Source organism: Falco rusticolus, chromosome 11, assembly GCF_015220075.1.
Source record: "Falco rusticolus isolate bFalRus1 chromosome 11, bFalRus1.pri, whole genome shotgun sequence".
Lineage (NCBI taxonomy): Eukaryota > Metazoa > Chordata > Aves > Falconiformes > Falconidae > Falco > Falco rusticolus.
The window spans coordinates 33,585,043-33,611,723 of NC_051197.1; the positions used below are offsets into that span (position 1 = coordinate 33,585,043).

General features: G+C 38.5%; 1 protein-coding gene across 2 annotated transcripts in view; it reads right to left on the reverse strand.

Annotated features, from left to right (window-relative positions):
• The window catches only part of BRINP3 (BMP/retinoic acid inducible neural specific 3), a 214,003-nt gene that overhangs the window by 169,624 nt on the left and 17,698 nt on the right, over positions 1–26,681 (reverse strand). Inside the window, exon 2 of one of the 2 annotated variants that reach the window (XM_037404616.1) lies at positions 25,249–25,534. The exons of the other annotated variant lie outside the window; for it this stretch is intronic. Within the exon in view, the coding sequence (XP_037260513.1) occupies positions 25,249–25,484 (236 nt within the window). The 5' untranslated portion in view covers positions 25,485–25,534. The remainder of the gene's footprint in view (positions 1–25,248; positions 25,535–26,681) is intronic. 2 annotated transcript variants of the gene reach the window in all.

Sequence of the window (26,681 nt, forward strand, 5' to 3'; positions counted from 1 at the left end):
CAGGTGGGGGTTGGTCTCTTCTCCCAGATAACAAGCAACAGGACAAGAAGAAACTGCCTCAAGTTGTGCCAGAGGAGGTTTAGTCTGAATATTAGAAAAATTTCTTCACTGAAAGGGTCGTCAAGCATTGGGAAAGTTTGCCCAGGGAAGTGGTTGAATCACCATTCTGGAGGTATTTAAAAAACACGTAGATGTGGTGCTTAGGGACATGGTTTAATGGTGGACTTGGCAGGCCTGGGTTAATGGTTGGCCTTGATGATCTCAAAGGTCTTTTCCAACCTGAATGACTCTATGAGTCTATTTCAAACAAAAGCAGATAAGATTAATCATCCATATTTTCTTAGGTAGCGGTCAGTTCTGAGTCCCTTAATGAGATGTATAAATCAGCACTTTTCTAGAACTTAATGAGGAAAGACCAGACAGGTCTTTCAGGTCAGACAGGTCTTTAAACCCACAGGGCTAAATCTCCTGGAATACATGCACATACCACTATATTTTTTTTAACTCATAAAGCAGATATACATGTACGAGCAATACATAAGGAAAATACAGCAGAATATCTTTTCTCTACAAGAAATGAACAATGAAGCTAGACAACTTTTTGTGCATTTAAAAAATTTTCAAAGGACAAATCAGAAGATGATCAGAGGGCTGGAGCACCTCTCCTATGGACACAGGCTGAGAGAGTTGGGGTTGTTCAGCCTGGAGAAGAGAAGGCTCTGGGAACACCTTATAGCAGCCTGCCAGTACTTAAAGGGGGCTTATAGGAAAGATGGGGGCAGACGTTTTAGTAGGGCCTGTAGCAATAGGTCAAGGGATAATGGATTTAAACTGAAAGAGGGTAGATTTAGGTTAGATATTAGGATATCATTTTTTTTTCTGTGAGAGTGGTGAGACACTGGAACAAGTTGCCCAGAGAAGTTGTGGATGCCCCACCCCTGGAAATGTTCAAGGCCAGGTTGGATGGGGCTTGGAGCAACCTGGACTAGCGAAGGTGTCCCTGCCCGTGGTCCCTTTAAAGGTCCCTTCCAACCCAAACCGTTCTATGATTCTATGATATATACTATAGACATAAGGACTGAGGACAAATAAATTGGGGAAGCTTAGTAGCATGCTGTGGAAAAGTAACACGTAATAAGAGGCTCTGTTCTCAATAGCAGTAATTATCACATAATGGAAGCCACATAGACAAGTAATATTTTGTACCCTTTGTTAAAGGATGGGAATGTAAACAAAGATGATCTGGCCAGAAGTATTTCTTAGCCAAAATTCAGAACCTTTGCAATATCTCTACATGCTTGTTTTCTTCTAAAGGGAAAACAAAAACCCTCCCTAACACAGAGACTAAAATATTCCTTTTCCAGGTTATTCACCATACTACTTGGGTTTCAGCAGGAGATAAAATAATCAGAAATATGTATGTTTCTGCCAAGCCTCTGATTGCATGTGTTAGCCAAAGTGATAGCATGGAATCTCATTTTAGGGAATGCCACAGGTTTTTTAAAAGTTCATTTGACTGCAGACACATTTAAAGTGTAGTGTTGTAATACAGTAAAAATGTATATTATAGCAGCTATTGCACAGGATAACAACAGTGCGTGCAAGGCTACTGCCCTAAGAAGATGCACACACCAAAAAAAAAAAAAAAAAAGGAGAATGTTTTGGCAATATTATTTACCCAAGTTGAAGAAGCCTTTCTATGACCTTAAGGGGCTGCACTAATTAAGAATCATTTCCCAAACTGAATTCTGGGTACAAACATTGTTAATTTGTGCCTTTATTGAAAAGTAAATGGTTAGAAAACCGGTGCAATGAATCATTCATCTGTAATGGTGTCCATTTCAGTGTGTGGCTTCTGTACTTTGCATTCTTGAAGAGACAGAAAACCCTAAAACCAACAAGATTTTATTTGCAATCTGCAAGAACTTTGCTTTTGTTTATATATATATATATATATACACACACACACACACACTCCTTCATCTGTTTGGTTTTTTTTCAGGTTTTGTTTGGGAAGTTTTCCAGGTTTTTTAAATGAGTAGTACTAATACTGACTTGTATACATAGAGGTTATTTGGTTGGTGTGATTTTTTATTCTTAAATAAACTGTACGAGTTTTACAAAATTAAAATCTGAACTAGAACAAACAGGTGGATGATTGTTCTCTCTGGAGGGTAGCTGAAATTAGGATTTTAATTACTTTTTGATCAGAATTGTGACTACTCCCCACAATCTAAATCTCTACAGAATCACAAAACATCTTTTATATACATGTTCACTTTTGCAAGTCATTACACCATATTAGTTTCACACATTTTGATGTTTTTATAATTAAATAGATAATTCCAGAAAGTGCCATGAATAGCTACGGCAAAAAATATTTAGGCCAGATTTATGTTTAGATCATGTAGAAGTATTTAGTTCTTGACAACCCACTGATTTAAATGAGTGCCTAAATAAGATTTGAATTCCAAAAATAATTTTGAGATAATTTTTAAGTGCTTTCAAAATTAAATCTTGTGAACGTTAAATGATACTGAACTTCTGTGTTTCAGATGGTGAACTTTTATTTAGCTGCACAACCTAAATCATCAATAAAAGTGCTTAAAAACTGCAGTATATAATCTTTGCAGTTACTGCTTAACCAGAGTTAACCAGAGAACTGCTGCTTTTTGATGTGGCATGAGACCAGCAAAAATTCCATTGCCATTACCAGAGCTATAACAGTATCTGTGAATATACAAAAAAATTCAAAAAAAAACCCAGCACTTCTACTGGCTGTTTGTCTGACACATTCTACAAGCACAAGTCTAACTTTCAGGAGAGGTAAAGACATTGAAATTAAAAGCACAGGTGAATACTACATAGCTGTGGATAGAACAAGTTGTGGTGTTAGTAAGCAGCGTGTTTTGGGCAGTCAGGCCCCAAGAGGCACGCTGTAGGAGATGTTTAAATCTCATCTATCAGTCCACCTTTCCCTGCTCAAAGCAGGTTTAAGGCTGCAAGAGTGAACTTTATCATGCATGACAGGAAGGTGAGTGGCTGCATCTGCACATGGGTTTTTTCTTCCACTTAACAAAACAGATGCCGAGTAATGTAATGATATAGTAACGCTAGGCAAGATCCTTACAAAAGCAGCTTCCAGTCTAAAAAGAACGTCGGATTAGCTTTCTCTGCTAAAAGACAGTTTTTGTAAGGAAACTAAGGTGATAAAAAGCAGACAGGAAAGAAGGTTGTTCTAGCAGAGAAGATGGAAAACCAAAGGCTGTCTAGGGTCTAACCTGGCCTTTCACCTGTTGGTGCTAAGAATTCTGTCAGATCTGTAGCGTACGTGATCAGGAAAGGCCAGATGGGCAAGAAAATCTATGAGCCATGCTCAAAGGGGTCCCTCCAATCAATGCTGTACTCTATTTTCATCCAAAGTTTGCAGTTAGACACTCCCCAGTCGGAGTAATAGTCTCAACAGCTTTTTAATGACACATGCCAACACATCAGAATTTTTGAATAATTTCTTTCCCCTCCAAGGATACACTGTGACCACTGCAAAACTGTTAAATACAGATATAAATACCAGAGTACCTAGCAGGTGAGAAAAGAGCCCCAGACCACTGAAGAAATTCTGCAGTTTATCTGACAGACATGCCAGTAGCTTCCTGACAACTTGGCTTTAACTTCCATTTTCTTTCTCCCAGCGCCAAGTACCATATGCTAACTGTTACAGTGAAATGACACATCCCAAAAGTCTGCAACAGAGATTCTATATTTAAATTCAACTGTTAGGTGAAAGTGTGTTTTATAAAAACTCTAGGAAGCTCTATCCAGATGGTTACAGAGAAAAATCTATATCTAGGGAATCTGGGGAGGATAACAGGTTACAGCAGCATCACTTCTAAATTTGGGATTATATAATAGCTATTCCTTTTCCTTTCAGGTAGAACTAAAAATATTGCATAGTGCAGTGTTTGGTGTACACCATCTTGACTATTTTAGCAGAAATGAATTAATAAACTTGGTTTATTTGGGATTCTCCATAATTATTTCTCCCTGCATATTATCAGTCTCAACTTCTTATTGAAAATAACCTAATGAACAAGAGTGAAATGTTAATACCTTTATTTCTACATTTTGTAAGTATAGCTTTACTTATAAGTGGCAGAAAGACTCTGGAGGAAAGATCTTTAACTGTTGGAATTATCAGCATTGAATATTTGACATTCTGAATTAGATTATTTCTAGCACGAGTCTGTTCCGTGAAGGGAGAGATGGCACTCAGGGAGCTGGTGATGTTTTTCAGATATCCAAAGCAAATGTCAGTCCTGACAGTACCTAAAGCTGCTCAACAAAGCTGTGACATTGGTACAGACTATGTGTCTTCAGGTTTTGGAGGAAATGCTTTAGAGTAGCTGAGAGTATTTATGAATTAATGTTGAAGAGTTCCTTGGTCTGGCTAATGACTGACTATTCCTTGTAAAAATTTCAGAGGCTGAGAACAGCCCACCATGGGAAAAATCTTCAGTTTGACAGTTTGCTCTTTAGATAAGGGAGACATCAGAACTCCAGCCCTATGCTACTGATAGGACATCACGTATTTTCTTCTACAAATCTCTTTTAAAACAAACAGATAAAAAAGGTGAATGAACACTATTTTCTGAAATACTTTCAGAGCAGTATTTTCCCAAAGTAAGCTCAAATTTCTGCTGGCTTTGTTTAACAATACTGTTGATGTTATCATAATGATTGCATGAAGCTATTAAACTTCATGTAAAGTGTCCTGCAAAATTGCACCTCTTTATATACATCTGTTCACATCTTGTATTCATGTGTGCATACACATACGTGCTTACTACAAAGGGTATTTCACAAATATCAGCAAATTTCAGAGAAGTCTAGAGCTTTTTTACATTTACATAACAAATCTCTACAGTTCATATGAAGGCAGGATGTTCTCAAAGCCCACATAAAGCATCCAGCAAACGCAAGATAATGAAAAATTGCATTATGCAGGTAAACACACACGTACACACTCAAAGTGGTAAACAAATTTCAGAACAAGTACATTGTGAAGCATTGCGATTGGGAAACTGTCAGTATGCTTCTTGTAGGGAAAATCGCAAAAGGCTGTCAATGAACAATGAAATAACACTGTCTTGAAAAAATAAACTTCTAAAGCTTGATTGAATTGACCAATATTTCTATTTGATCCAGTTACTCCTCAGCACAGCAGCAACCTCACACCAATCAAACAATAAAGCTACTGGTTTTCCTCAAATATTTATGGGGTGGTTTGTTGGGCTTTTTTAGCGTAAGTCAGGCAGGCCTCAGTTCTGCTCTTCCTAAAAGGATCTGATCTGCAAAATTCAGTTTAAGAAAGCTCAAGATAGATCTTTTAAGATTTGACGAGCAGACTTGTTCATTGGTGCCCGAGTTCCTGCCTTGCTGCAGGACTGAGGTTGTCTGCACCCACCTACCTCTTGTCACAAGGTGTTTTCCTGATCTACACCAGTCCAGGGTCCCTGCTAGTGCGGAGTAAGAGGGGTTGGGGTGTACAAACAGCACAGGGCCAGTGTCACTCACTCCCTGCCAGCTAAGGGCTCTCTATTGATTTGTCTCAGTTAATGAGGTGCTGCAGCCTGGCAGAGTACATTTTTTATGAGCAACACTGGACCTGAAACACATCTTGTGTAGAGGAGTACAAGTTCCCTTGTATCTGCTTATGTTCCAGTGTCAGGCAATCTACAAATCTGCCATTAATGTATACAGTTATTTAGCTATGCTATGCACTCCGCCCAAATCTAATTTACAAATGAGTGCCTGCGCAAGGAATAGCCCAATTCACTTTCACTCAGTATAGGAGTGGAGATCTGCTTTTTAATGACAATTACACTGAATCAGTGGTTTCAGCAGAAGAAAAATGGAGAAATTTTACTATGAGGTTCCAAACAGGCTACAGGGAAAGAGAGATATTACCATCCACATTCCCATCTATTACTAACTCATCTGAATCCAGCTCTAGACACCATTTGCCAAAAAAAAAAAAAACTTAAACAATCCCCATCTGAATGCATATTCACAAACATATTAAGAAAAAACGTTACACCGTTACACTGCCTTTTAGCTGTCATTATTCTCGGGGGGGTTTGATCCCTCTTTCCCATGTAGCAATTTCTTCTAGAGCGGAGCATTACGTGCATGACTGTGTTCTGCCTTTATGCTCCTGCACTATTAATGCAGGATGCTCCCCATCTCCTTGATACAGGGCGCATTACAAGACCACTGCCCCCAATATATTTAACAGGAAAATAAAGAACGCACAGATTTGGTGAGTAACTTACAGTGATATTTCAGCCAAAATGTTTCTCTCCTCTCAAAAATATTTAACCTGTTCAGAACATTTGAGAAATAAACCAGTCCCTAAAGAAAAAGCAAGCAAGCAACCAAACATGCCATCACACAACTTGTTAGATGTTCTGGTCTACTATTTTATTAAAAGTAAAATAAGGGCAAACCATAATAATCAGAACAGATAAGTTGACTGAACTGTTCACAAGCATTCAATATTTTTTTTTCCTTAGCCTGGAGAAAAGTTTTAAACAGATTGCTCTGTGTTCTACTGACAGAGATTTGCTCACTCATGGATTTACATTAACATTAACTTCTTCATGAAAAGCTAATAGAATAAGTAAATAATCAATTAACATACTACCCACACAGCCATATAAAACCTTGGTAAATGCAGTGGTATCAGCTGGCATGTATAGATACTTTACTGTGCCAAGACTGGTGGGTTTTTTTGAAAAAATGACAGGAGAAAACAAACATTTTTGCCTAATTACTCAGGTAGACCATCACAAACTATGAGTTCGCATCTTTCTAGAGCAATTAATTTTAATTCTAGCTGTTCAAATGTGGGGTATGCCATTAGGAACCAGAACAAATAGAAATCATCCTACTTTGCTCTACCTCTACCACCGGGTCAAGACACGTCTTTGCAAGTGAACCAAGTAGGTCAGTGGTAGCGCCATTGTCAGAAGCCAATGCCAATGGTTCAGAGACTTAGGAAAGGTGGACGGAAATGTCACCTCCTAATTCCATAACAAAAGGTGGTTAATAGCAACACAGAAGGTAGCATGTTAGCAATCTATGAAAGAAAAATGTTGGGATTTAGCTGAGTGATATAATGCCATTCACTGCCACATTACGTCTCCTGCCTTGAGTAAGCTAAATAAAATGACGATGCACCAGTATTGTGTACATCATATTATGCAAAAATATACACTAAAAATAATTTTAAGTTCAATGATAGATTTCTTGTCTGAGCTTTTCACCTTTAAATTTTTCCCCAATTCTGTTTACAGACCTTTTAATTTCATTATTCTCTATAAATGCTGGTGTTCTGCGCTCTTCATACTCCTTAAACTTCAAATGCATAGTACTAGGTCACCCCCTATAAGTAATTTATACCTGTGTATAAAACTCTACGTCACAAAACCACCAGGGTTTCCTTCTGACAGACTGAACTTTTTTCTTCTATTTTTGTAGCCTCACATAAGCATTTATTTTGTTCCTCAATCATTCTTTATCCCAGACATTTTGCAATCAGGATCTGAACCTACTAACCCAAACTGCTAGGCATAATCTTGTTAAACATATCAACTGTTTACGTGAATTTAACGTGTTAGACCACTAATGACAGCAGAACCATCCTAGTTATTAATTTGAAAACTGGTGAACCATCTTCATCAGTACAGCTCTAACCCTTAGGTTCCTTTCATAAACAAATGTCACACCAAGGACTAAAGTCTTTTGAAAATATAACACTTTTGAGAATCTGGTTCTGCGTGCTAATGCTAAGCTATACAGAAAACTTCAAGAGCAATTGACTGGTGAGAAAAAAAATAGTACTTAGCCTATTTAATTGTTATGGCATTAGCTTTTATGATATTTAGAGAGCATCAAAGACAGAACATATCTGTATCATGAGAAGTGAAGCAAAACTGGAACTTCAGCAATATGATCAAGTTTAATTCAACAAGCAACAATAGACAGGATAACAAAATATTCTATGAAGCAAGTTTACTCATCCTCTTAACTTTATTTGTGTAGCCTGAAATTGGATTCCATAGAAATGCAAAGTTTTCCAGATTGCTGAGATCTGAACCTTTATCTTTCCCTGCAGGCTATTTGTATTAATCTACTTTGCTTTGAAGCACAGAGCCGTTAAACTGTTAAAGCTCATTTAAAATGTGGCTATATTTCTATCAATGGACACAGCTACTTGAATTATAGATTTTAATTATGCTTTTTATACTTTGGAGATGCTTACTTAGAAATATGTGTAACAAAAGTATGCAATTAAAGAGCCTTTATTGCTGCTGATCAGTGAATTGCGTCTATATTGACAGCAAGATGTGGCTTAGTATTTAGAAGAATTTACATGGGCCACTATTTATTACTGATTAATATGAAACTCAGTCAGCTTTGTTCCCTACCTTTATTAGTATTTTGTCATGAAATCAATGCAGAGCAGAAGATGTGAATATGTATAACACCTTCAGCTTTAAAAGTGAGATACAAGAAAACTTTGTACTTGAGTAGCACCTAGCCTACAAAGTCAGTTAAATACATAACTGGTAAATTAGAATTTATGCTTACAATTTTAGCTGCTATATACCTGACACATCTGGCTAACTTTTCCAGTTTTGTAAAATCAGAGCAGGACAGTTAATATCATGCAATATTCAATCATTTTTCCCAATGAACCCATCAACGCATCAATAAAAGCCCCCTCACCAACTGAAAGGGCTGCAGCTATAGTTAGCGTGGTGTCAAGACTTCAAGTCTTTAAACAGAAAAGGCAATGCCAGTTACAGCTGGTGGAGGGAACCTGCTTCTGCAGTCCATTGCATGCTGCAGCTATGGGATGTCTACAGCTCGGGGAGTGGGGTGAAGAAAAAGAAAAAAACAAGCATAGCACGAAAATTATAAAGGTGAACTCCATTTCCATTTCAGGGTACTACTGAGTAGCAAGGAGCGTGCTACTCTCTGCTTTGCCAGAATTTGAATAAAAACCCCATCCTGTACCATCAAATACCCCTGGCAATAGAGTGGAGACAGATACAGAGTAAAGTTAATTCTTTCACAAATACCACCAACCTGACAAGATTTACACAGCAGAAACGACATGGGCGCATTAGGGAAGGCCAGGAAATAGGAAATGTTTGTACTAGACAGTTATGTTCTTTCTTGAAATTGCCAACTTAAGCTTATCAGCATTTAAAAAAATGTTTGAAAATAGAAATTACTACAAACTGCTTCAGAGGAAACAAAGTGTGTGTTTCTAACATCTTATCTGCCTCAAAATGGGTTCTAAAATCTGCACGTACATACACATATTCTCAAACTTCTATTTCTTTTGAGCAAAACTTTAGTTATATCATTGACTTCAGTGAAACTGATGGTTTAGAATATTATTTGGTATGAAAGAGGTGTTCAAACAGCCTGGAAAGGCCCTAGAGAAATGCAGCAAACCAGAAGAATTTAACTGCTTAGTGGTAGGTATTAAAGTGTGCTGCATTGCACAGCATTTGTACCTGCTCCACACAGTATCATCATCACATCACAGTACATTTGGACCAACACAACTGGGATGAAACTTCCCCCCTGATACACAAACCACCTTCCAATGTTTCAGTTTCCTATACAGAGTATTTTGGTTTCCAGCCCACTATGGATAGTCCGTAGACAACAGGATAAGAACAGCAACCAAAATTAAAAAACACTGTGCAGTTTTTTTCTCTATATTCAGGTTTAATTTGGGAGTAGCATTGGGACTCCTAGTTACTGGTATTGTATGGAATTGTTCCTAAGGAGAAAAAAATTATCTAAGAAAATCAGATGTCTGAGCCGTTTGGAGTGGTGGTTGGGAGTGAGAAGCAAATTCTTGACAGTCTCCGATATCTTGGATGCAGAAATAAATTCCTGCTCACTTTCAAGTTTTTAAAGAATTCTTAAAAATATGAAATCTTAATTCAATTTGCCATTGGTTTGCCATTAAGAAAGTATTTTGATGGAAAATTATTGATGGCTTAGTAACTAGTGGGGTAGCTATCACATTTACGTACTGCATTCATTAGTAGATGAAGATCTCATAAAAAGTAAATATGTAGTCCTTGAGCACATTAGTTGTGAAGGCCACCTTCTTCTTCTGCCTGTGAGGAGTGTGACCATTCCTCATTTCACAGCAAGAGAATTAAATCTCCATACTAATGTTCTGAATTCCACCATTTGTTATCAGTGATAAAGACATATTTCTTTGTGTCAGAAATGAGTTAAATCCAAAATCCTAATCCTTTTGCTGGATTAGTCTCAGCATCAAGTCTACAGCAGACACATTTATACTTTTTATATACTTTCCTCTGTGTATGCCTGTCTCTATTTAGAATGAAGACCAACACACCATTTCATGCTAGGCTAAACCCAGAAATTTCTGTAGTCAGACAGTTCAGACCCTTTGCTTTAACCGAAAATTGATTAATTCATCTGAGATAGTAGTTTACTACCACAGAAGACTAATTCACAGGTAACTCCATGTCATTTTTGCATATCATTGTTACAGAGATAGTGTGGTTCCTGAATTTCAGCATCTAATAAAAGCCAAAGGGCAAGTAACTAGAGGAGCTTTGCTCAGGGCATCTGTAATGTGAAGTCTTTAGTTTTGCTCCATTGTTGCATTTCAGCATTGATTAAAAGGTATTACCTAGACTTGTGACAGGAGAATAATTTAACGATTGTTTTTTTCAGCAAGGCAGAAGAAATAGCAACTATATTTGATTCCGACTCATATGCTGCGCAACACCTTCCACTGAACATTTTTCTGAGACCCAACAGGTGAGACATTCAGTGACATATCTCATGCAATTATAAAGTGATAGGAACTATATTGATTAACAGTGTTAAGCTGAAGAGGGAAACTGCTCATCTTTGTCCGATTGCCTGAATGGTGAAAGCTTCTCACATTCATTCTTAGAATCATAGAATCGTGGAATAGTTTAGATTGGAAGGGTTCCAACCCACCTGCCATGGGCAAGAACATCTTCCAGTAAAGCAGTTGCTCAAGGACCCATCAAGCCTGGCCTTGAACATTTCCAGGTATGGGACATCCACAACTTCTCTGGGAAACCAGTGCCTCACCACCCTCAACATAAAAAAATTACTCCTTATATCTAATCTAAATCTACCTTTTTTAGTTTAAAATTATTACCCCTGGTCCTATCAGAACAGGCCCAACTAAAAATTCTCTCACCATCTTTATTATAAGCCCTCTTTATATATTGAAAGGCCACAATAGGGTGTCCCTGGAGCCTTCTTTTCTCCAGGCTGAACACCACCGACTCCCTCGACATTTCTCCATAGGAGAGGTGTTCCAGTCCTATAATCTTTTTCATGGCATTCCTCTGGGCCAGCACCAACAGAGCCATGTCTTTCTTGTATTCAGTGCTCCAGAGCTGGATGCAGTACTGCAGGTGGCATCTCGTGAATGCCAAGTAGAGGGGGAGGACCACCTTGTTCCTTTGACCTGGGAAGAACAACTGATTCAATGAATGTAGTATGTCTTAGCAACACCAGGAAGCATGGGTTAGACCAGTAGGCAGTGCAGCAGACCGAGAAGTGGCTGAAGGGCAGAGCTCAGAGGGTTGTGACCCACAGTGCAGAGCCCAGCTGGAGGCCTGTAGCCAGCGGTGCTCCCCAGGGTCAGTGCTGGGTCCAGTCTTGTTCAGCCTGTTCATCAGTGACCTGGGTGAAGGGGCAGTGTCCCCTCGGCAAGTTCGCAGATGATACGAACTGTCAGGAGCGGCTGACACACCAGAGGCTGTGCTGCCATTCAGCAAGCTGTGGACATGCTGCAGAGCTGGGTGGAGAGGAGCTTCATGAAGTCCAGCAAAGGCAAGTGTAAGGCCCTGAGCCTAGGGAGGAACAACCCCCCACACCAGCACTGGCTGGGGCTCACCTGCTTGAAGGCAGCTCTGCGGAGGAGGAGTCCTGGGGGACAGCAAGCTGCCCGGGAGCCAGCAGCGTGCCCTTGTGGCCAAGGGGCCAGTGGGAGCCTGGGGGGCATTAGGAGGAGCGTGGCCAGCAGGTCGAGGGATGTGATCCTCCCCCTCTGCTCTGCCCTGATGAGGCCACATCTGGAGCGATGTGTCCAGTGCTGGGCTCCCCAGTTCCAGAGAGACAGGGAACTGCTGGGGAGGGTCCAGCGGAGGGCTACAAAGATGAGGAGGGGGCTGGAGCATCTCCCTGCTGAGGAAAGGCTGAGGGAGCTGGGGCTGTTCAGCCTGGAGAAGAGAAGACCGAGGGGATCTTATCAATGCATACAAATATCTAAGGGCAAGTGTCCAGAGGATGGGTCCAGGCTCTTTTCAGTGGTGCCCAGTGATGGGACAAGGGCCAATGGGCACAGACTGAAACACAGGGAATTTCATCTGAATAGAAAAAAAGCTTTAATTTGAAGGCAGAACACTGGAACAGGCTGCCCAGAGAGGTTGTCTAGTCTCCTCCAGAGACTTTCAAAACCCATGTGGATGCAATCCTGTGCAACCTGCTGTAGGTGACCCTGCTTTAGCAGAGGTTTGGACTCAATGATCTCCCGAGGTCCCTTCCAACCCCAGCCGTTCTGTGATAGGTCATTAGACAATCTCCAGAGCAAAAATTATGAACAAGCATTAAATCCATGTTCCCTTTCTATAATTAGAAACAAATGTATTGGGGAGTGGGGCAGACAGACATAGACACAAATAAACTTCACATTGTGTCCTGCTGTTCTTGGCCCTCAGTTGTTTAGATGTCCTTCACAATAGCAGGGAGTACAATGGGACTCCAGTCAAGTGTGGTCCCGAGTTTCCCGTTACAAGTCTGGCCATGAAAAGCCAGCCTGCATCACCTTCTCAGTGTCAGTTGAGGCCTAAGCTCCTGTCCTACTAGCTTAAAATCTCACCTCAGTAAACTGGTGCTCTTTCAAGTCAGTGGCATTAGTGACCCTTATCAATCAAGAAGGCAACCTTTCTCATTTAGGCTGATTCTAGATTTGATTTGCAACTGTGTCGTGGTAACAGATACAGGTGGATGTTACAGGCATATGGCTATACCTCTTCCAAATAATTTTTGAGCTCACTGGCCAACTTCAAACAATTTTCACCTATTTTTAGACATGTTAAACCATAAACTACTTTAAAACCATTTTTCACATTTTGTGGCCATAAGTCATAATGGGCAAAATAATGTGATCACAAAGGCACACCTGAAAATGACCCCACAGAGCTGAGTATGAGTGCCACTTACATTTAAATGCCTTGAATGCAAGATAAACTCCAGTCAGACCCAGCCATCAACCAGGAAACACAAAGCTGTAGGAAAACAATCTTCACTCTTTATGGCACTCAAAGAGCAGCTGGTTCCCTGTCATTACCCTGTGGGTATTAAGCTCAAGCTCTTTTCCTTCTGCCCCACACTCAGCAGATAGTGCTAGCAGGCAATCGCTCCAGTGGCCTTTCCACACCTGGATTGTTACCATCATTTTCCTTTGTTTTCTGGCTTTAAAGGGATGTTACTTGCCAGACTATCATCTTCTGAAATTATCGTTTTGTTAACGCATTTCAGGATGATCTCACATCAAAACAGAGAGGAACAGCACAAGCATTTTTTTCACCACAGATCAGAAACACAGATTTCACAAGGATAAAATAACCTCATACTAGCTAGATGACACCTTTCAACACAGCTATCGGCCACAAATCCATTTAATAACATTTAACTGGACCTCCCTCTGTTCCACCCCACCCTCCCTCTCAAAAGATCTGGCTAAATTCCGAGACAGAGTTACAAAATTTACTTAACTAAATTTGACCTTTTCCTACTAGTTTATTCCAATTATTGTGACAGAACCAGTACTTCTCAGGGAGAGATAAATATCTATTCATGCATATCAACCATACATGGTAATTTCCAAAAATTCAAACCTAATTAGAAACTGGAGTCCCGTCACCTCAGTTTTTGTTGTGTAGAAACTTGCCAAGTCTCTCTTTGTATTAGCATAAATACCAAATTAATACTATTTTATTGAATATGTCAATGATATAAAGTCTTGTAAACCAGCTCATGGTATGGAATGGTCATGTTTTAACATGAATAATAATATATTTCTTATTTACTTATTAAAATGAATAAAAATAATATAGAGAACCAGAGAGAAATAGAGTGAAATAAGTGTGACTTGCATATAAAATTTTGTCTCCTGATAAATATAGACTAGGTACACAGAGGCATTTTAAAAGTGGACGTACACTTATTTTTGTTTCATTTAAGTGGCTTGTGAACTAGGACATTAAACTTTAAACATTAATGCTCATCACACTCAAAAAGTTTTGAAGCATTTGTTGATTTTCTGTTTGTTTATATTTTCTCTCATTACAGAAAAGGTGAGAGTCAGGGGACTTCAATATGTTGTATTGATATCTAACACTCCTCGATGGTTTTAGTAGCAAGGGCATGCATACCCAAGTCACACAGAACCTCAATGTCGGAACCAGGGAACAAGCACACATTTGTTTGTGCTCATCCAGGCCAAGGAGAGAGCAGTAAAAATAGACATAACTATTATTTCTTCAGGCAAAATTCTAAATAAACAGATGGACCTTCAAAATCAACCATATGAGAAATAGATTTATTAAAAGGAAAAGCAAATTTCAGAGCCAACCCAAATAAAAATATCTTTCAGATAATATTCAAACCCTGACATTAAAAACAGTTAAAAGACAAAGCTGTCTAAGCAGGAAATTGATCCTTGAGAAAATTAGCAATGAAACAGAGCCTAGTGAGTCTTTTAAGAGGCACAGGAAAGACGTGATCAGGATCCAGCTTTTGTGCCATGTTCACATGCTTCTTCTAGTCATAACTTGGGCACTGAACTCAGCACAAACTTCTTTCAGATTCCTTGAAAGTTAGGAGTTATGCACCACAGACTACATATTTTCCACTTATTCTAATTTATCAAGTCTTGTTGTTTGCTACCAAAAGCATCACTAGATATTTTATAAAAGAAAAATGGCAACAAACAGTTCTTTGTAGCAAGAGACTCACTACAGGTCCTTCACTTTTAATCAGTTGAATTTTTTATTTTTTTTTTAATTTCCTTTATATGGTTAAATATGTGAAATGTAGCCAAAAGACTTTAATCTCCTTGTTAACGCAGATTATCAGTTTGGTTATTCTGTGTAATGTTACTATAACCTATACTCAGTATTCTCTGTAATGGTTAAAGACATGGTTTAAATAAAATACAATTAGATTTACTGAATAAAACTGTGTTGCTTCCGTTTACTTTTTATTAAGAGAGCATGTTTATTACTAGGAAAAGCTGATATTATATTTGAGTTCCTAGCAAAACATCCAAAACTCCTACTAGCAGTCAGGGTATAAGTTAAAAATCCCAATTTGTTAAATTTCAAGAACTGTAATAATATAGTTCAGTATTTTAAATTAATCAATTCTATTTCCTCCCATCTCAGGTTCTGCTGACTTTTCAGAATATTTGGTAGAATGTGCCTTATGTTTTTGATTTTAAGTATAATATTACTCATACAAAAGCTGTATATATGTTTTTCCCTTGAGAAATTAACATTCATCACTTAAAGCCAGATGCCCTCTCTTTACGCATGTGAGACCTGCATACACAACTTCTAAATTGCTAGTTAGCTTTGTGTGTGCATTTTTCAGAGCTCTATATATATCAAATTGTCTGGTCAGTAAAAGTATCTTCTCTTCTCAAGCTGCATAAATAAAGTAGAAATTGAGATCATCAGAAGATGAATTGAGATATGGAGACATTAATGACCTTAAGAACACTATTATCCATAACAATCATATTGGGATTCTAGGGAGAATTGAGCAACAAGACATTATTTTGAAGTATTGCTTTTCTTCACAAGGGTCTCTGTTGGAATGAATCTGTAGCTACACAATAAAAATTCACAACCAGCATAATGACTAGTAAAACCTGTAGAATCAATCAATCAGAGCTAGAAGACAACTAAGAGTTGAATTCTGAGATATTGAACACGACCTTAAGTCAACGACAGTAGAAGAAAATGACAAAAATTCCTGAGTGAGTACACTTGGTGCCAGCTGTTCTTTTTCTGTATGGAAAAAGGCACAAATACCCTTCTATACAAAGAATCATACATTCTAGTCAGTACTGCTGCCTTTCTGTACAGAAAAGGTTTCTGTGCTCTTCAGTTCTTTTCTCTATTTAAGATATAACATGCCACCCATATAGACTTAACATATGGACAAAAAGAAAATCCTGAAAGCCATTCTGTTTGGAGACAACTACTGACCTAGCAGCAGTAAGGAAAAATAACAATATAGCACAGAGCACGAAAGCACAGAGAACTGATTCAAGTGATAAAAACACACCTTTTCTTAAGTAACCGAAAGAAATCTTGACAATTGTTTTTCTGCTCTATGAAAGTCATGAGCATTTGAAAACCTCTGCATCTTGAATATCAGTGATAGTATTGGCAGGGATGTTTAAACAAAAACGGAAAGGAAGGGCAAATGAAAGAACAAAGTCCCAACCAACCAAAAATCTTCAAAGAATTAATGAAAATGACCTGATTTCATGCCCAAGATCCTGGCAGACTATCCTGCTGACTGAAGAATGAATCTATTATTAGTGTTAAACAGCTTTTATACTACTTCAGTGATTGCATGAAACCATTTAAGTTACAGCCTCTATTATCCTAATTTTTTTAGGGCAACTTAAATGATTTGTGAACTTACTAACTGAAATGATGACACACCATATCCTCTAAAGAAATGTTCTTTGTTCTAGAGAAACATACCAGTAGGAGGTTTGATCTAATAATTATCCTTAAAATATTAGCTTTTGAAAGTAAGTGTATTCTGGAAATAGATTATAATAATGTTTACAAAAAATTATATTTGCTATCGCTCTTGCTATTTGAGTTGCCTTGGGATCTTTGATTAAATACACCAAACAAATAAGAAGAAATACAAAGAAAGGTTGTCAAAACACAGACTCCTGCAGTGTATTATAAATAAAAAAAAAAATACAGAAGGCAATCTTGGCATCTATATTTGCTTTTGTTGCCAAGCTGAAACACACTTGTGGTGTTGTCAGACTGACTCCCGAGAACACTTAATCCTGCTGGCCTAGCCAGCACCGTTCCCCAGTATCCTTCCTGGTGCTAGCACCTGTTTCTCTCACAGAAACTCCACCACTGTTTTGAAACCCAGTGTTTTAGTACTGAGCCAACAAAATGAAGTGAGGGGATATGAGGTAGGCCTGATACTTGACAGTGGCAAGGTAATTTAGAGGGGGTTGAATGCAGTAGGATTCAATTCACTAATAAATTTTCTTCCTGCAAGATTCTGCAAGAAGCCAACATCTCTTAAAAATACACTGTTTCAGCAGGGTTTGGTCATACTTCCCCCAAGACCTTCAAAGGTGGACTGAGGGTTGATGTTGTGGAAAGAGATTTCTCTAGTGCTCTTGCGTGATAAGTGCTAGCCCCTTTACCTAGGGCAGATCACTTTGCTGTGCGGCCTCACATATGCGAGGGAGCTGGAAAGAGAGGGACATTTGGGGAATTAGAACTCCCTACCTCTCTTTAGTCATTCCCGCCCACCTCCGAGTCCCTCATATCTGTCTGCCCTTCTTCCTGGACCACAAGTATCCAACTCAGACTCTTGGAGGCATCTTTTATCATTGCCTGCAGATATATTTCTACCTGGGGAAGACCTTTTGCATAGCTGGGACTGAGGGGACAGACCTAAACGTGTGTCCAGTCCTTACCTCCTTCACTTCTGGTACCCATCTGAGGGACCCTGTAGGCTTGCAGTGCCACTGGAGATAGCCCATATGTGGTAGCCATAGGAACACCAATGAAGACTCCTTTGCCTTTGTGAACATTCATTCTACATACTTGCCAACGCCTTGAGACTACTGGTAAAACAAACTAGGCTCCAGTTATAATTAATCTGAAAATATTTTTTAAAGCTTTCTCTTATGTATACGTAGCTTCTTAGTTAAAATTATTTGTTCCTTTATTTCCATCTTTTCACAAGCATGTACCTTCCAGAGAATCCCCTGGATAAACAGAACAAGGAACTAATTTTGATAATAAGAATTGCTAATTGTAAAGCATCACTACCTCATATGTGTTTAGGCCCTAAAGATAAAACAAAAATGAAGGAGATTTGCATTTGAAACTAAGGGCTGGAAATTAGATGATTTTGGAGAACATTGTCCAGGTATTGCTAGACCTGGAAATAGTCATCTAAAGCTTTTATTTAGTGTAGCTATGTACTTACACAAGCAGGTTCACCAAAGCCAGTTATTCAGCTTGCATCATGTCTTAGTTATGCCCAGCTACCTAGACTAAGACAGGCTGCTAAAGTATATCACAATCAGAAATGGAACCCATTGATATTTTTCAGACCCAGACAGTCTTAGAAAAAAAAAAAAAGAATTTTTTTTCTTTTTTCTTTAACTTTTCTTTAAATTTTTCTTTAATTAAACTATTCTTCCACTGTAGGACACTATTGCTGTTTCATTCCTCAGGACCCAGATCAGCATCCTTTTGTTCTGTGTTTCTATACTGCTTGTAATAGAGGCCACTGTACTGGACTACAAATATTATTTTTCCAGTAGCAATCTACCAACTCATAAGCCCAGAAACTCTCTTTGAGCTGCTCTTCTGTTCCTAGTCTGTGAGCCACTGGATTTAAAAAGAGGACTTTGTGCATTCAGTAGTCTGTTCTTTTGTAAACATCCCGAGAATGATGACCCATCCGATTACCGCACCTCTTATCCACTAGGTTGAATGGAAAATTCCCTAAAGCAAGCTGACCAATTACAATGCAGGCCAGAAGCAATTTACTGATACAGTGAATTTCTGGAAAAGGCAGACAGAACTGTTCCTGCTCTTTATTCCCTATTGATATGGCAATTGTGGAAGATAAACTTGTTTGCTCCTTGGCGCATTTATAATCCCAGTTCCCCATTGCCCAGCAGTGATACTGCACATGCAATTCAGTGCCTAGGGAAGCAAAGGCTCTGAAAAGTTGAAGGCAATGGTTGGCCAGTTTGCTAAGCTACCTTTCGGAAGCTGCCTCATCGCCATCCAATACGTTTTACTGACCACAGGCCAATTCTTTCCTCAGCTTCTACAGTACTAACTATAATCTGCCTCATTGCTTTCTCTGATATAGCCTGTTCCACTCCTCTGTCAGTTCCTCCCTCACCCTTTGGGGCTTTTGTATGTGATGTTTTTTGTTAACTGAGGTCTGTGTCCGAGAGATGAGCTCCTGTCTTAGCTTCCAAAGAATCAGTTTTATTTCAAAAGAACAACAGCTCTGATGCTTCCGCTACCAAATGGTCCTTCCAAAAAATAGTCAGTGATGATGGTTCTATAGTGTGATCAAACATACAGGAAATAACAGCACCAAGAAATGCCACAACATCATTTCCTTAGATTTTGAAAGGTGTGATAGCAGAGATGTCTCTTCAACCTTCCATTTTACTGAACATTTCTATTGGAAGAAATTGTTGAAGAGATTTCATTAGTTCTTCTCAATGCCTTAAAATCCCTAAATTATCAGTTCAAAGCAACCTTGGGAAAAGCACAAGAAAAAGCCATTCGGGACTGTAGAGTGGGGTGAAAATGGCAAATCAGCACATGTTGATGTGTACCTCCACCAAAAAAAAAAACCAAAAACAAAAAACAAAACACCACTGGTTTTTTTATTAACACTGACTGTCCAGTGTATACATGTATCAAGAAGTCTAGTGATAACTGTTGGATTAAAATATGTTGATAGGGAATAAAAAACACAACTGACTTTAACGCTGGCTCTACTTAACTTCACATACAAGTGTTAAAACATATTAGTGAGTGTTCTGCTACAGGCTTCAGTCTTGCTCACTTTACCCTATAGGTTCAGCTACCAGAGGATTCAGAGTATATGAGAGGACCCAATATGTTCTAATACAAAAAAAAAAAAATCTTTGATATAACATTATTTTCTGATACTTTTATTTTTCAGTTGTTCATGAACAAACAGAATCCCTTTTAAAACAACCTCTGAAGAAATACTTCTTAAGCTGCATGAGTACCATGTTGCTCACAGCTAATCAATTCTTTAGGAGATTTTTTTTTCTCCTTTTGCAACTAGTATTCTACACTTGCTAGGGATACTTACCTCAAAGGTATTTCAATGGTTATTAAAACCTAGCCCACTATCATAAGCATCACATCTCATAACCCTTTCCTTGTATTCACAGGATTGGTAAGGTTTTGTATCTTAGTATGTCCCAGAACTATTTTACTCTAATGATTAGAAGCCTTTTTTATATAGCCAGCCAAAATTTATTCATAGACAGTTTATACCAATTTGGTTTTATGACAGTGATGGCTTTTGGTTTAAATAGTTCATCTCACTTTATGATATGTATATTGACAGGAACTGCATCCTCTTTCAGCTTTCTGGAGTTTTGGGGGTGGGGGGTGTTTGTGGTTTGTTTGGGTTTTTTTCCCTAAACGTGCTTTACAAGAAAAAGCTAGGCTCTTTTGTCCCCTGATTTTTCACATCTGTTTCAGATTTAAAATCATTTTGCTTGAACAAAACTACACAGTATCCCTGAGGAGATTTCCTCAGGACCTTATTTGATAGCATGAATACTTCCCTATTTCTGTAGAAATTACCTCTTTTGATACAATGTAAGTTCTTTGCATAATTTCACAATCACTCTTTCCATCCTGGTAACCTCTCATCTCATTCTGTTTGGATTTAAATTCCTTTGTCTGGGTAGCTGATTTACATAAGAGGCACAGTACTCCCATTGTGTGTTAAATAACAAATTATAAACTCAGCATTCCTTGCCAAAATATTTACTGATATTAACTACAGGAGCCACCTTCCTTAAATGCTGACACAGCATTCCAACTAAATTAGCGGTTTTCAGCAGCCATCCAGGTGCTTCCCTGGCACTTCTCTTCATAGATCAGTGGCAACGAATGCCACCAAAGACTGTGGCAATCACTAAATTTCCTGCAGGAGGGTATTTCCTTTGAACAGCTACAGGGAACACCACACTGCCACACAATCAACATGACCAGCCCACCAATCCCAATTATGACAATGCTGGTAGCATCAGTTGCTATTATTTAGTGTTCTGCAATACCCGATTAAAACATTATTACATATACATTTGTCTCAGCTCTACCCTGCAATGCTGAAAGCTCCTCTCCTTGGGGAGCTAAGCACACTATGGAATCACCTTTGTTTTGCCCATGGACATAACTGTTCTTTAACGTTTAGATTAAAATATGGGTGACAATAGTTGTGGTTTTTTACTGCTACCTTTCCATAATTTATGCATCAGTTGTTTTTATCAGATGGCTGGTCTATGCTCTGAAGCCAAGATAGGAAGATATGGCAAAGTGTAGCTTTTATCTTTAAAAAACATACTATGCTTCAGTTAAGACCTCTCATAAGAATTTTGGGTTAGTTAATGTGTGCTCCTCAGTGCCAGTCTTCAGCTTCACCTCTCCAATGTATAACAGATGCATGGTCAGATGAACACTTGTTTATAGTGACCACGGGGCAGGGATACAAAGCAGTTGCTTTTTGCCTCATGGCATACAGTTAGGGGGGAAATAGAAATGCTAGCACAGAGTCTATACAGTAATATTTTTTTCTTGGTTTAGTCTAAAACTTGGATTCCATCTATTTTAAGTGCAAACAGGTTATGTAATTTAAGAACAAAAAAATAAGGCTACTGGACATTATGGAAAGCAATTGCCATATATGTCCAGGTGAAACTAAACTTTAAAACAGCCTGTCACCTGCCATGCAAGTCACAGGAGTAAAACAAGAAGCACAACATTCTTGTACAAGAAGCACAACATTCTTGTACTCGATAGCCAAGAAACAACGACAGTGTTTCAAGTAATCTTCATTTTAATAATCTTTCTTGTTCTCTTCTAGTATGTGCTTTTCCAGTTATCTGTCCTATTATCATGGTTTTATTAATTTTATACCTTTCACGGGCCTCCAGTATGTGACCTTGTCAAATCAGCGCCAAACAATGGTGCAGGATAAAGGCCTTCACCTCTGGCACTTCATTATTTACAGAAATATGCATTGCCTGATTCACCAAAAGCAGAATAACATGCATTCTCTGCTTTTTAATGTGATCTTGATTATAATAGGTCACGCTATTTTGAAATATTTAAAAAATTGGGAAGTTAATGGTTTAATTAATATTTTATTTTTTCTACATCATTACTGACTCTCCTGAGACTACTGAAAGAGGGGGGGAAAAATAATGAAATCAAAATATCATTCTCGTCTCTGTATAATTGTTCCACTGTTGGGGAAGACAAAAAAAGTCATACAGCATTTTCCTGCCGCAGTCTCCAACACATTTTAAAATGCTACATACAGTATGTGCAACTCACTGCTGGTTTTGTGTTATTTTTCCTGAAACCATTTAATTGCTGTTAATTGCAAACACCTAGTCCCAGCATTAGGTTGGTTGCCCAGAGTTAGTTCCCACCGGCAGCAGTACCTGCTAGGTTTTGGCAGGGAGATATAATGGGTCATCTTCTGTATACAGCTTGGATGCCATTAGTTTGGAGACATGGAAAGAGCTGCTACTGGTCACAATCCCATCAGTACTTTTTGAGCCAACTCCTTCCCCAAAGGAGAGGCATGCTTTTAGGTAGTCTTCAGCTACTTGCCACATTTGTACATGTTTGTTTTGAAAAAACAAAACAAGAGTCTTGTCTGACCCTACTGTGCCAAGCATCCAACCGGAACAGATTCAAAATGGAACACTTACCCTATACATTTTGCTCTCCTTCCATCCTATGGATTTTCACCTGGTACAGATGTTACAGTGAAGCAAGAGGGGTTTCCTTTCCCATGATTCTTAAAACATCAGGTCTCAGGTGTAGGCTTTAAGGGCTGATGTGAAGAACAAAGGGAAAGGAGGCCCTCCTTATAGCACTGTTTGGAGTGGCACCTTTCTTTCTTGTTAATATGATTCAGCTGAGCCAGTGCAGGCCTAGTGTTTTCCCCTTCCTTACCTCTCCATTCAAATCAGGACTACGTCCCTTAAGGATCGTTTTCATTAGGTAAAAGATCGGTGAGGGAATGAGCAGACCAATTAGACTCCAGATCCCTTAGCCTGGGAAAGCTCATAGAAAAGCAACAGGGATTAAATTTACAGTATGTGGTTCGTAACAAGGTCACCGTGTTCTGCACTGCTTTCTAATGGGACCATATTTCACAAGGGAACTTTGCAGTAAGGTTTCTATTTGGAGGACTAAATAAAAAAATGCAGCTTTTCTTTTGACTCTAGTAGCTTATGCCTCTTTTAACTTCCCAGCTCATTTCTTGAAGCGAGTAGGCAAAGGGTAGATATAAACCAAAGAAACGCTTTCTGTGGGATTTTGTAAGTTAAAGTCAATTGAGACCTATGCACAAACTCAAGTAAATGTTAGTGATAAGATTACAGATCTATAAAACTTAACAATGTTTCTGTAATGATGGCTGAGAGGAGAAAAATTCTCAGACCTCAGTGAAAGATCTGAAATGAAATACAATTTCATCTTTCATGTTTTTAGCAAGATAATTTTGGTTTTGTGTTGACTAATACAGAATAATAGGAATAAAATATGTTGCCTCAGTCTCTGCATTATTGGCTTTACGTTATTGGTCCTGACAGCTGGCTTTTAAAATGCAGTAAATATTGGGCAATGCTGTTCTGTTAAGACAAGCCACTTCATCAAGCATATTTCAAAATCACACTTTATTTTCAAAATGTGTTTAATTTCTCTATATATGGCAAATGAGCCCACTGAAAAATTGACCTGCAACAGAGTGCCCTCTACTGCATGTATTTAGGAAAAGAAAATAAAGTGAGTTCCTTAAAAATAAATCTTTACAGGCTGAGACCAGCAGTTTTGTCACAGGCCACTGGACATTGAACCAAATATAACATACATATAGGCATATATCACTAATAGTTTAAAATAGGTATGAGATTTGCACAACCTGTTTCATGATTTTAAATGAAATCTTGTATGTCTTTCCATACCAAAATGGTCTGTGTTTATAGCCTGGAGAGTTACTAAGGAAGTTAAAAATCTGTCCTGCATTGCCCTGCTGCCACCCCTCTTCTCTCTGCTGCCAGGAGGGATCTATAACATGAAGTGGAAAAGTCTCTCTGCTTATAGATTTGTTTTCTCAGTCCTTAATCTCTCATGCTCCCTCATTTCTATCCCTTCTTTCTAGTTGCCATTAGGTCACTACTATTAAACTGCACTCTCCTTTTCATTCCCATCTCAACAAATCTATTCGATGTTACTGAGTTATACCTCTTGCAAATGATTAAGAAGACTTCACCAGTGCTGTCTCAAAAGAGTAGAAAGTGATAGGTTACAAATGTATCGTGAAAGCAATTCTACAGCAAGACACAAATTCTCAAGCAGATCTGTCCTTTTGAAGTCTTCTGCTTTTTTCTTTTCCCAGTCTGAATTGGGCCAGCCTGATGCTGAGGTTTGTGATGGACCAAACACCTGCAACTTCTGCTAAAATTCCCAGTGGCTCTTATTGTTCAGTCCTTCAGGGATGAGAAAACCACTTCTCAAAACAATGGTATAAACTCACATTAAACTTTTCGAGTCACTTTTGAAATGCCCTGATTTGTATAATGAGGTCCATGCTTTGCCAACAGTATCTGTGGAGCCACATTTCCCACTCTTAAAGTCTCGGCTTATGTCTTATGAGCCACATTTAAACCAACTGAACTGGAGTTTGCTGCATGATCAAAGATGGTCCATCGTAGCTCTCTGCAATTAAAGATGGTGTTTGAATACCTTAAGGGTATGTCACTAGGACAAAGTAGAGGTAGGTAGTAAACAACAATGTTTTCCAAAGCAACATAATCAATTACCAAAAGTTCTTTAAACAAAACAGAAACAACACAAGCAGGCATTTCCACAGTACACAGTGCATATATGATGGCCTTGCATATATTTCAGCAATGAATTTCGTGTCTATGGATTTGTTCCCACACTGAAACTTTCCCTTAAGGAAACCCCTGATGATAATTTACAACTTCTAAGGATGATATCTCTTAATTGCTTTCCCTTTGCTTCATACCTGTAAATCTTGTATCTTGTGCTAAATCCCTGTCGACTTCTTTCCACAAAATCTGTGTATTCCTGTGAGCGATGGAAGGGTCCCTTATCAGAGAGGAGCCAGTCGAAGGGGCTTGTGGCATGCTGATCCGAAACAGCAGCAACTGCTAAAACCCAGCAATGAAGACTCAGTGCTATCCACTCCCATAGAGCCATCAGAGAGAACAATTCAGCACCAGCACTGCATCGCCATATCATGCTTCCACTGGGGACTTAGAGCCTTCATTCTCTTAGCTTTCCCTCAACACCTAGACAAAATACACAGTCAATTAGATAAGCACACACTAGGCATCCCTTGGAAGTAGAAACAAGTTTCCTTTCTTTCAGCTTAAAGAGATAGTGGCCTCTACTTTATTACTTTTACATTAGCATAAACCCCACTAGACTAGTTAATAGTGGAGTGTTTCAGTACTTCAAATGCGGTGAAACTAATGTCTTCATTAACATCATCAGTGATAATATTTACTGTTGAATGGAAACCTTCACAAATGTCAGGGGAGGGATTGTTGGGTTTTTTTCCAGTAATGCTAGTCATTAATGAAAAATATGCAACACAAGAATTATTGCCTGTTAGCATCAGTACAAAATCATTCAACAATGTCTATGCATAAGGTTGCAGTTCATATATTGGACAGAAAACAGATGAGATTAAGAAGACCCAGATTGCTTTCTTTTTTTATGTCCTTGGAAAAGTCACTTAATGGCTTGTCTTCACTACAGACGTAGTTAACAGACTCACATTATTCTGTTCAAACTAGCATGGCTGGACAAAGAGTGACTGCACTGATCAATAGCACTGGAGCTACCCATAGTGATGAGTTCAATGAGTTATTCAAGCTCCAGACGCTGCAATTTTGAGTATCCCTAACAGCACTTGACTTCCAGTCCAATTCACTCCAACCCAATGAATCAGCCCAGAAACACTATTTAAATGGAGCCTAAACAATTGTTTGGGTGCCTGAGCAAAAACCAAGTATTACCCATAGCCTCATGTGGGAATTCAGTGAAGACAAGCCACAGTTTCTCTCTATACCTCGGTCCCATACCTGTGAAATAGGATAATGATTCTACATCCTGCTCAGATTTTGTGAAAATATCTATGCAAGAGCATGTATTTCTCATAAATACTGAAATGACAAAGATCATGGAGATACCTAAACATATAGAAACAATCAGTTCTAGTTTTCAGTCTAAGGTAAAACAGCACAGAATTAATTAAAATATACTAGTGTGAGAGCTTTCATTTTTCTAGGTAATGAATTTACAGGGAAAAACACTTTTTAATTCACATTCACTCAAAAAAGCACACATTATGACATTTTTACAGTGCCCCTTGCTATGATTTTTTTTTTACTTGGTGGGAATTTATTCTTTACCATCAGTAACTGAATTTGT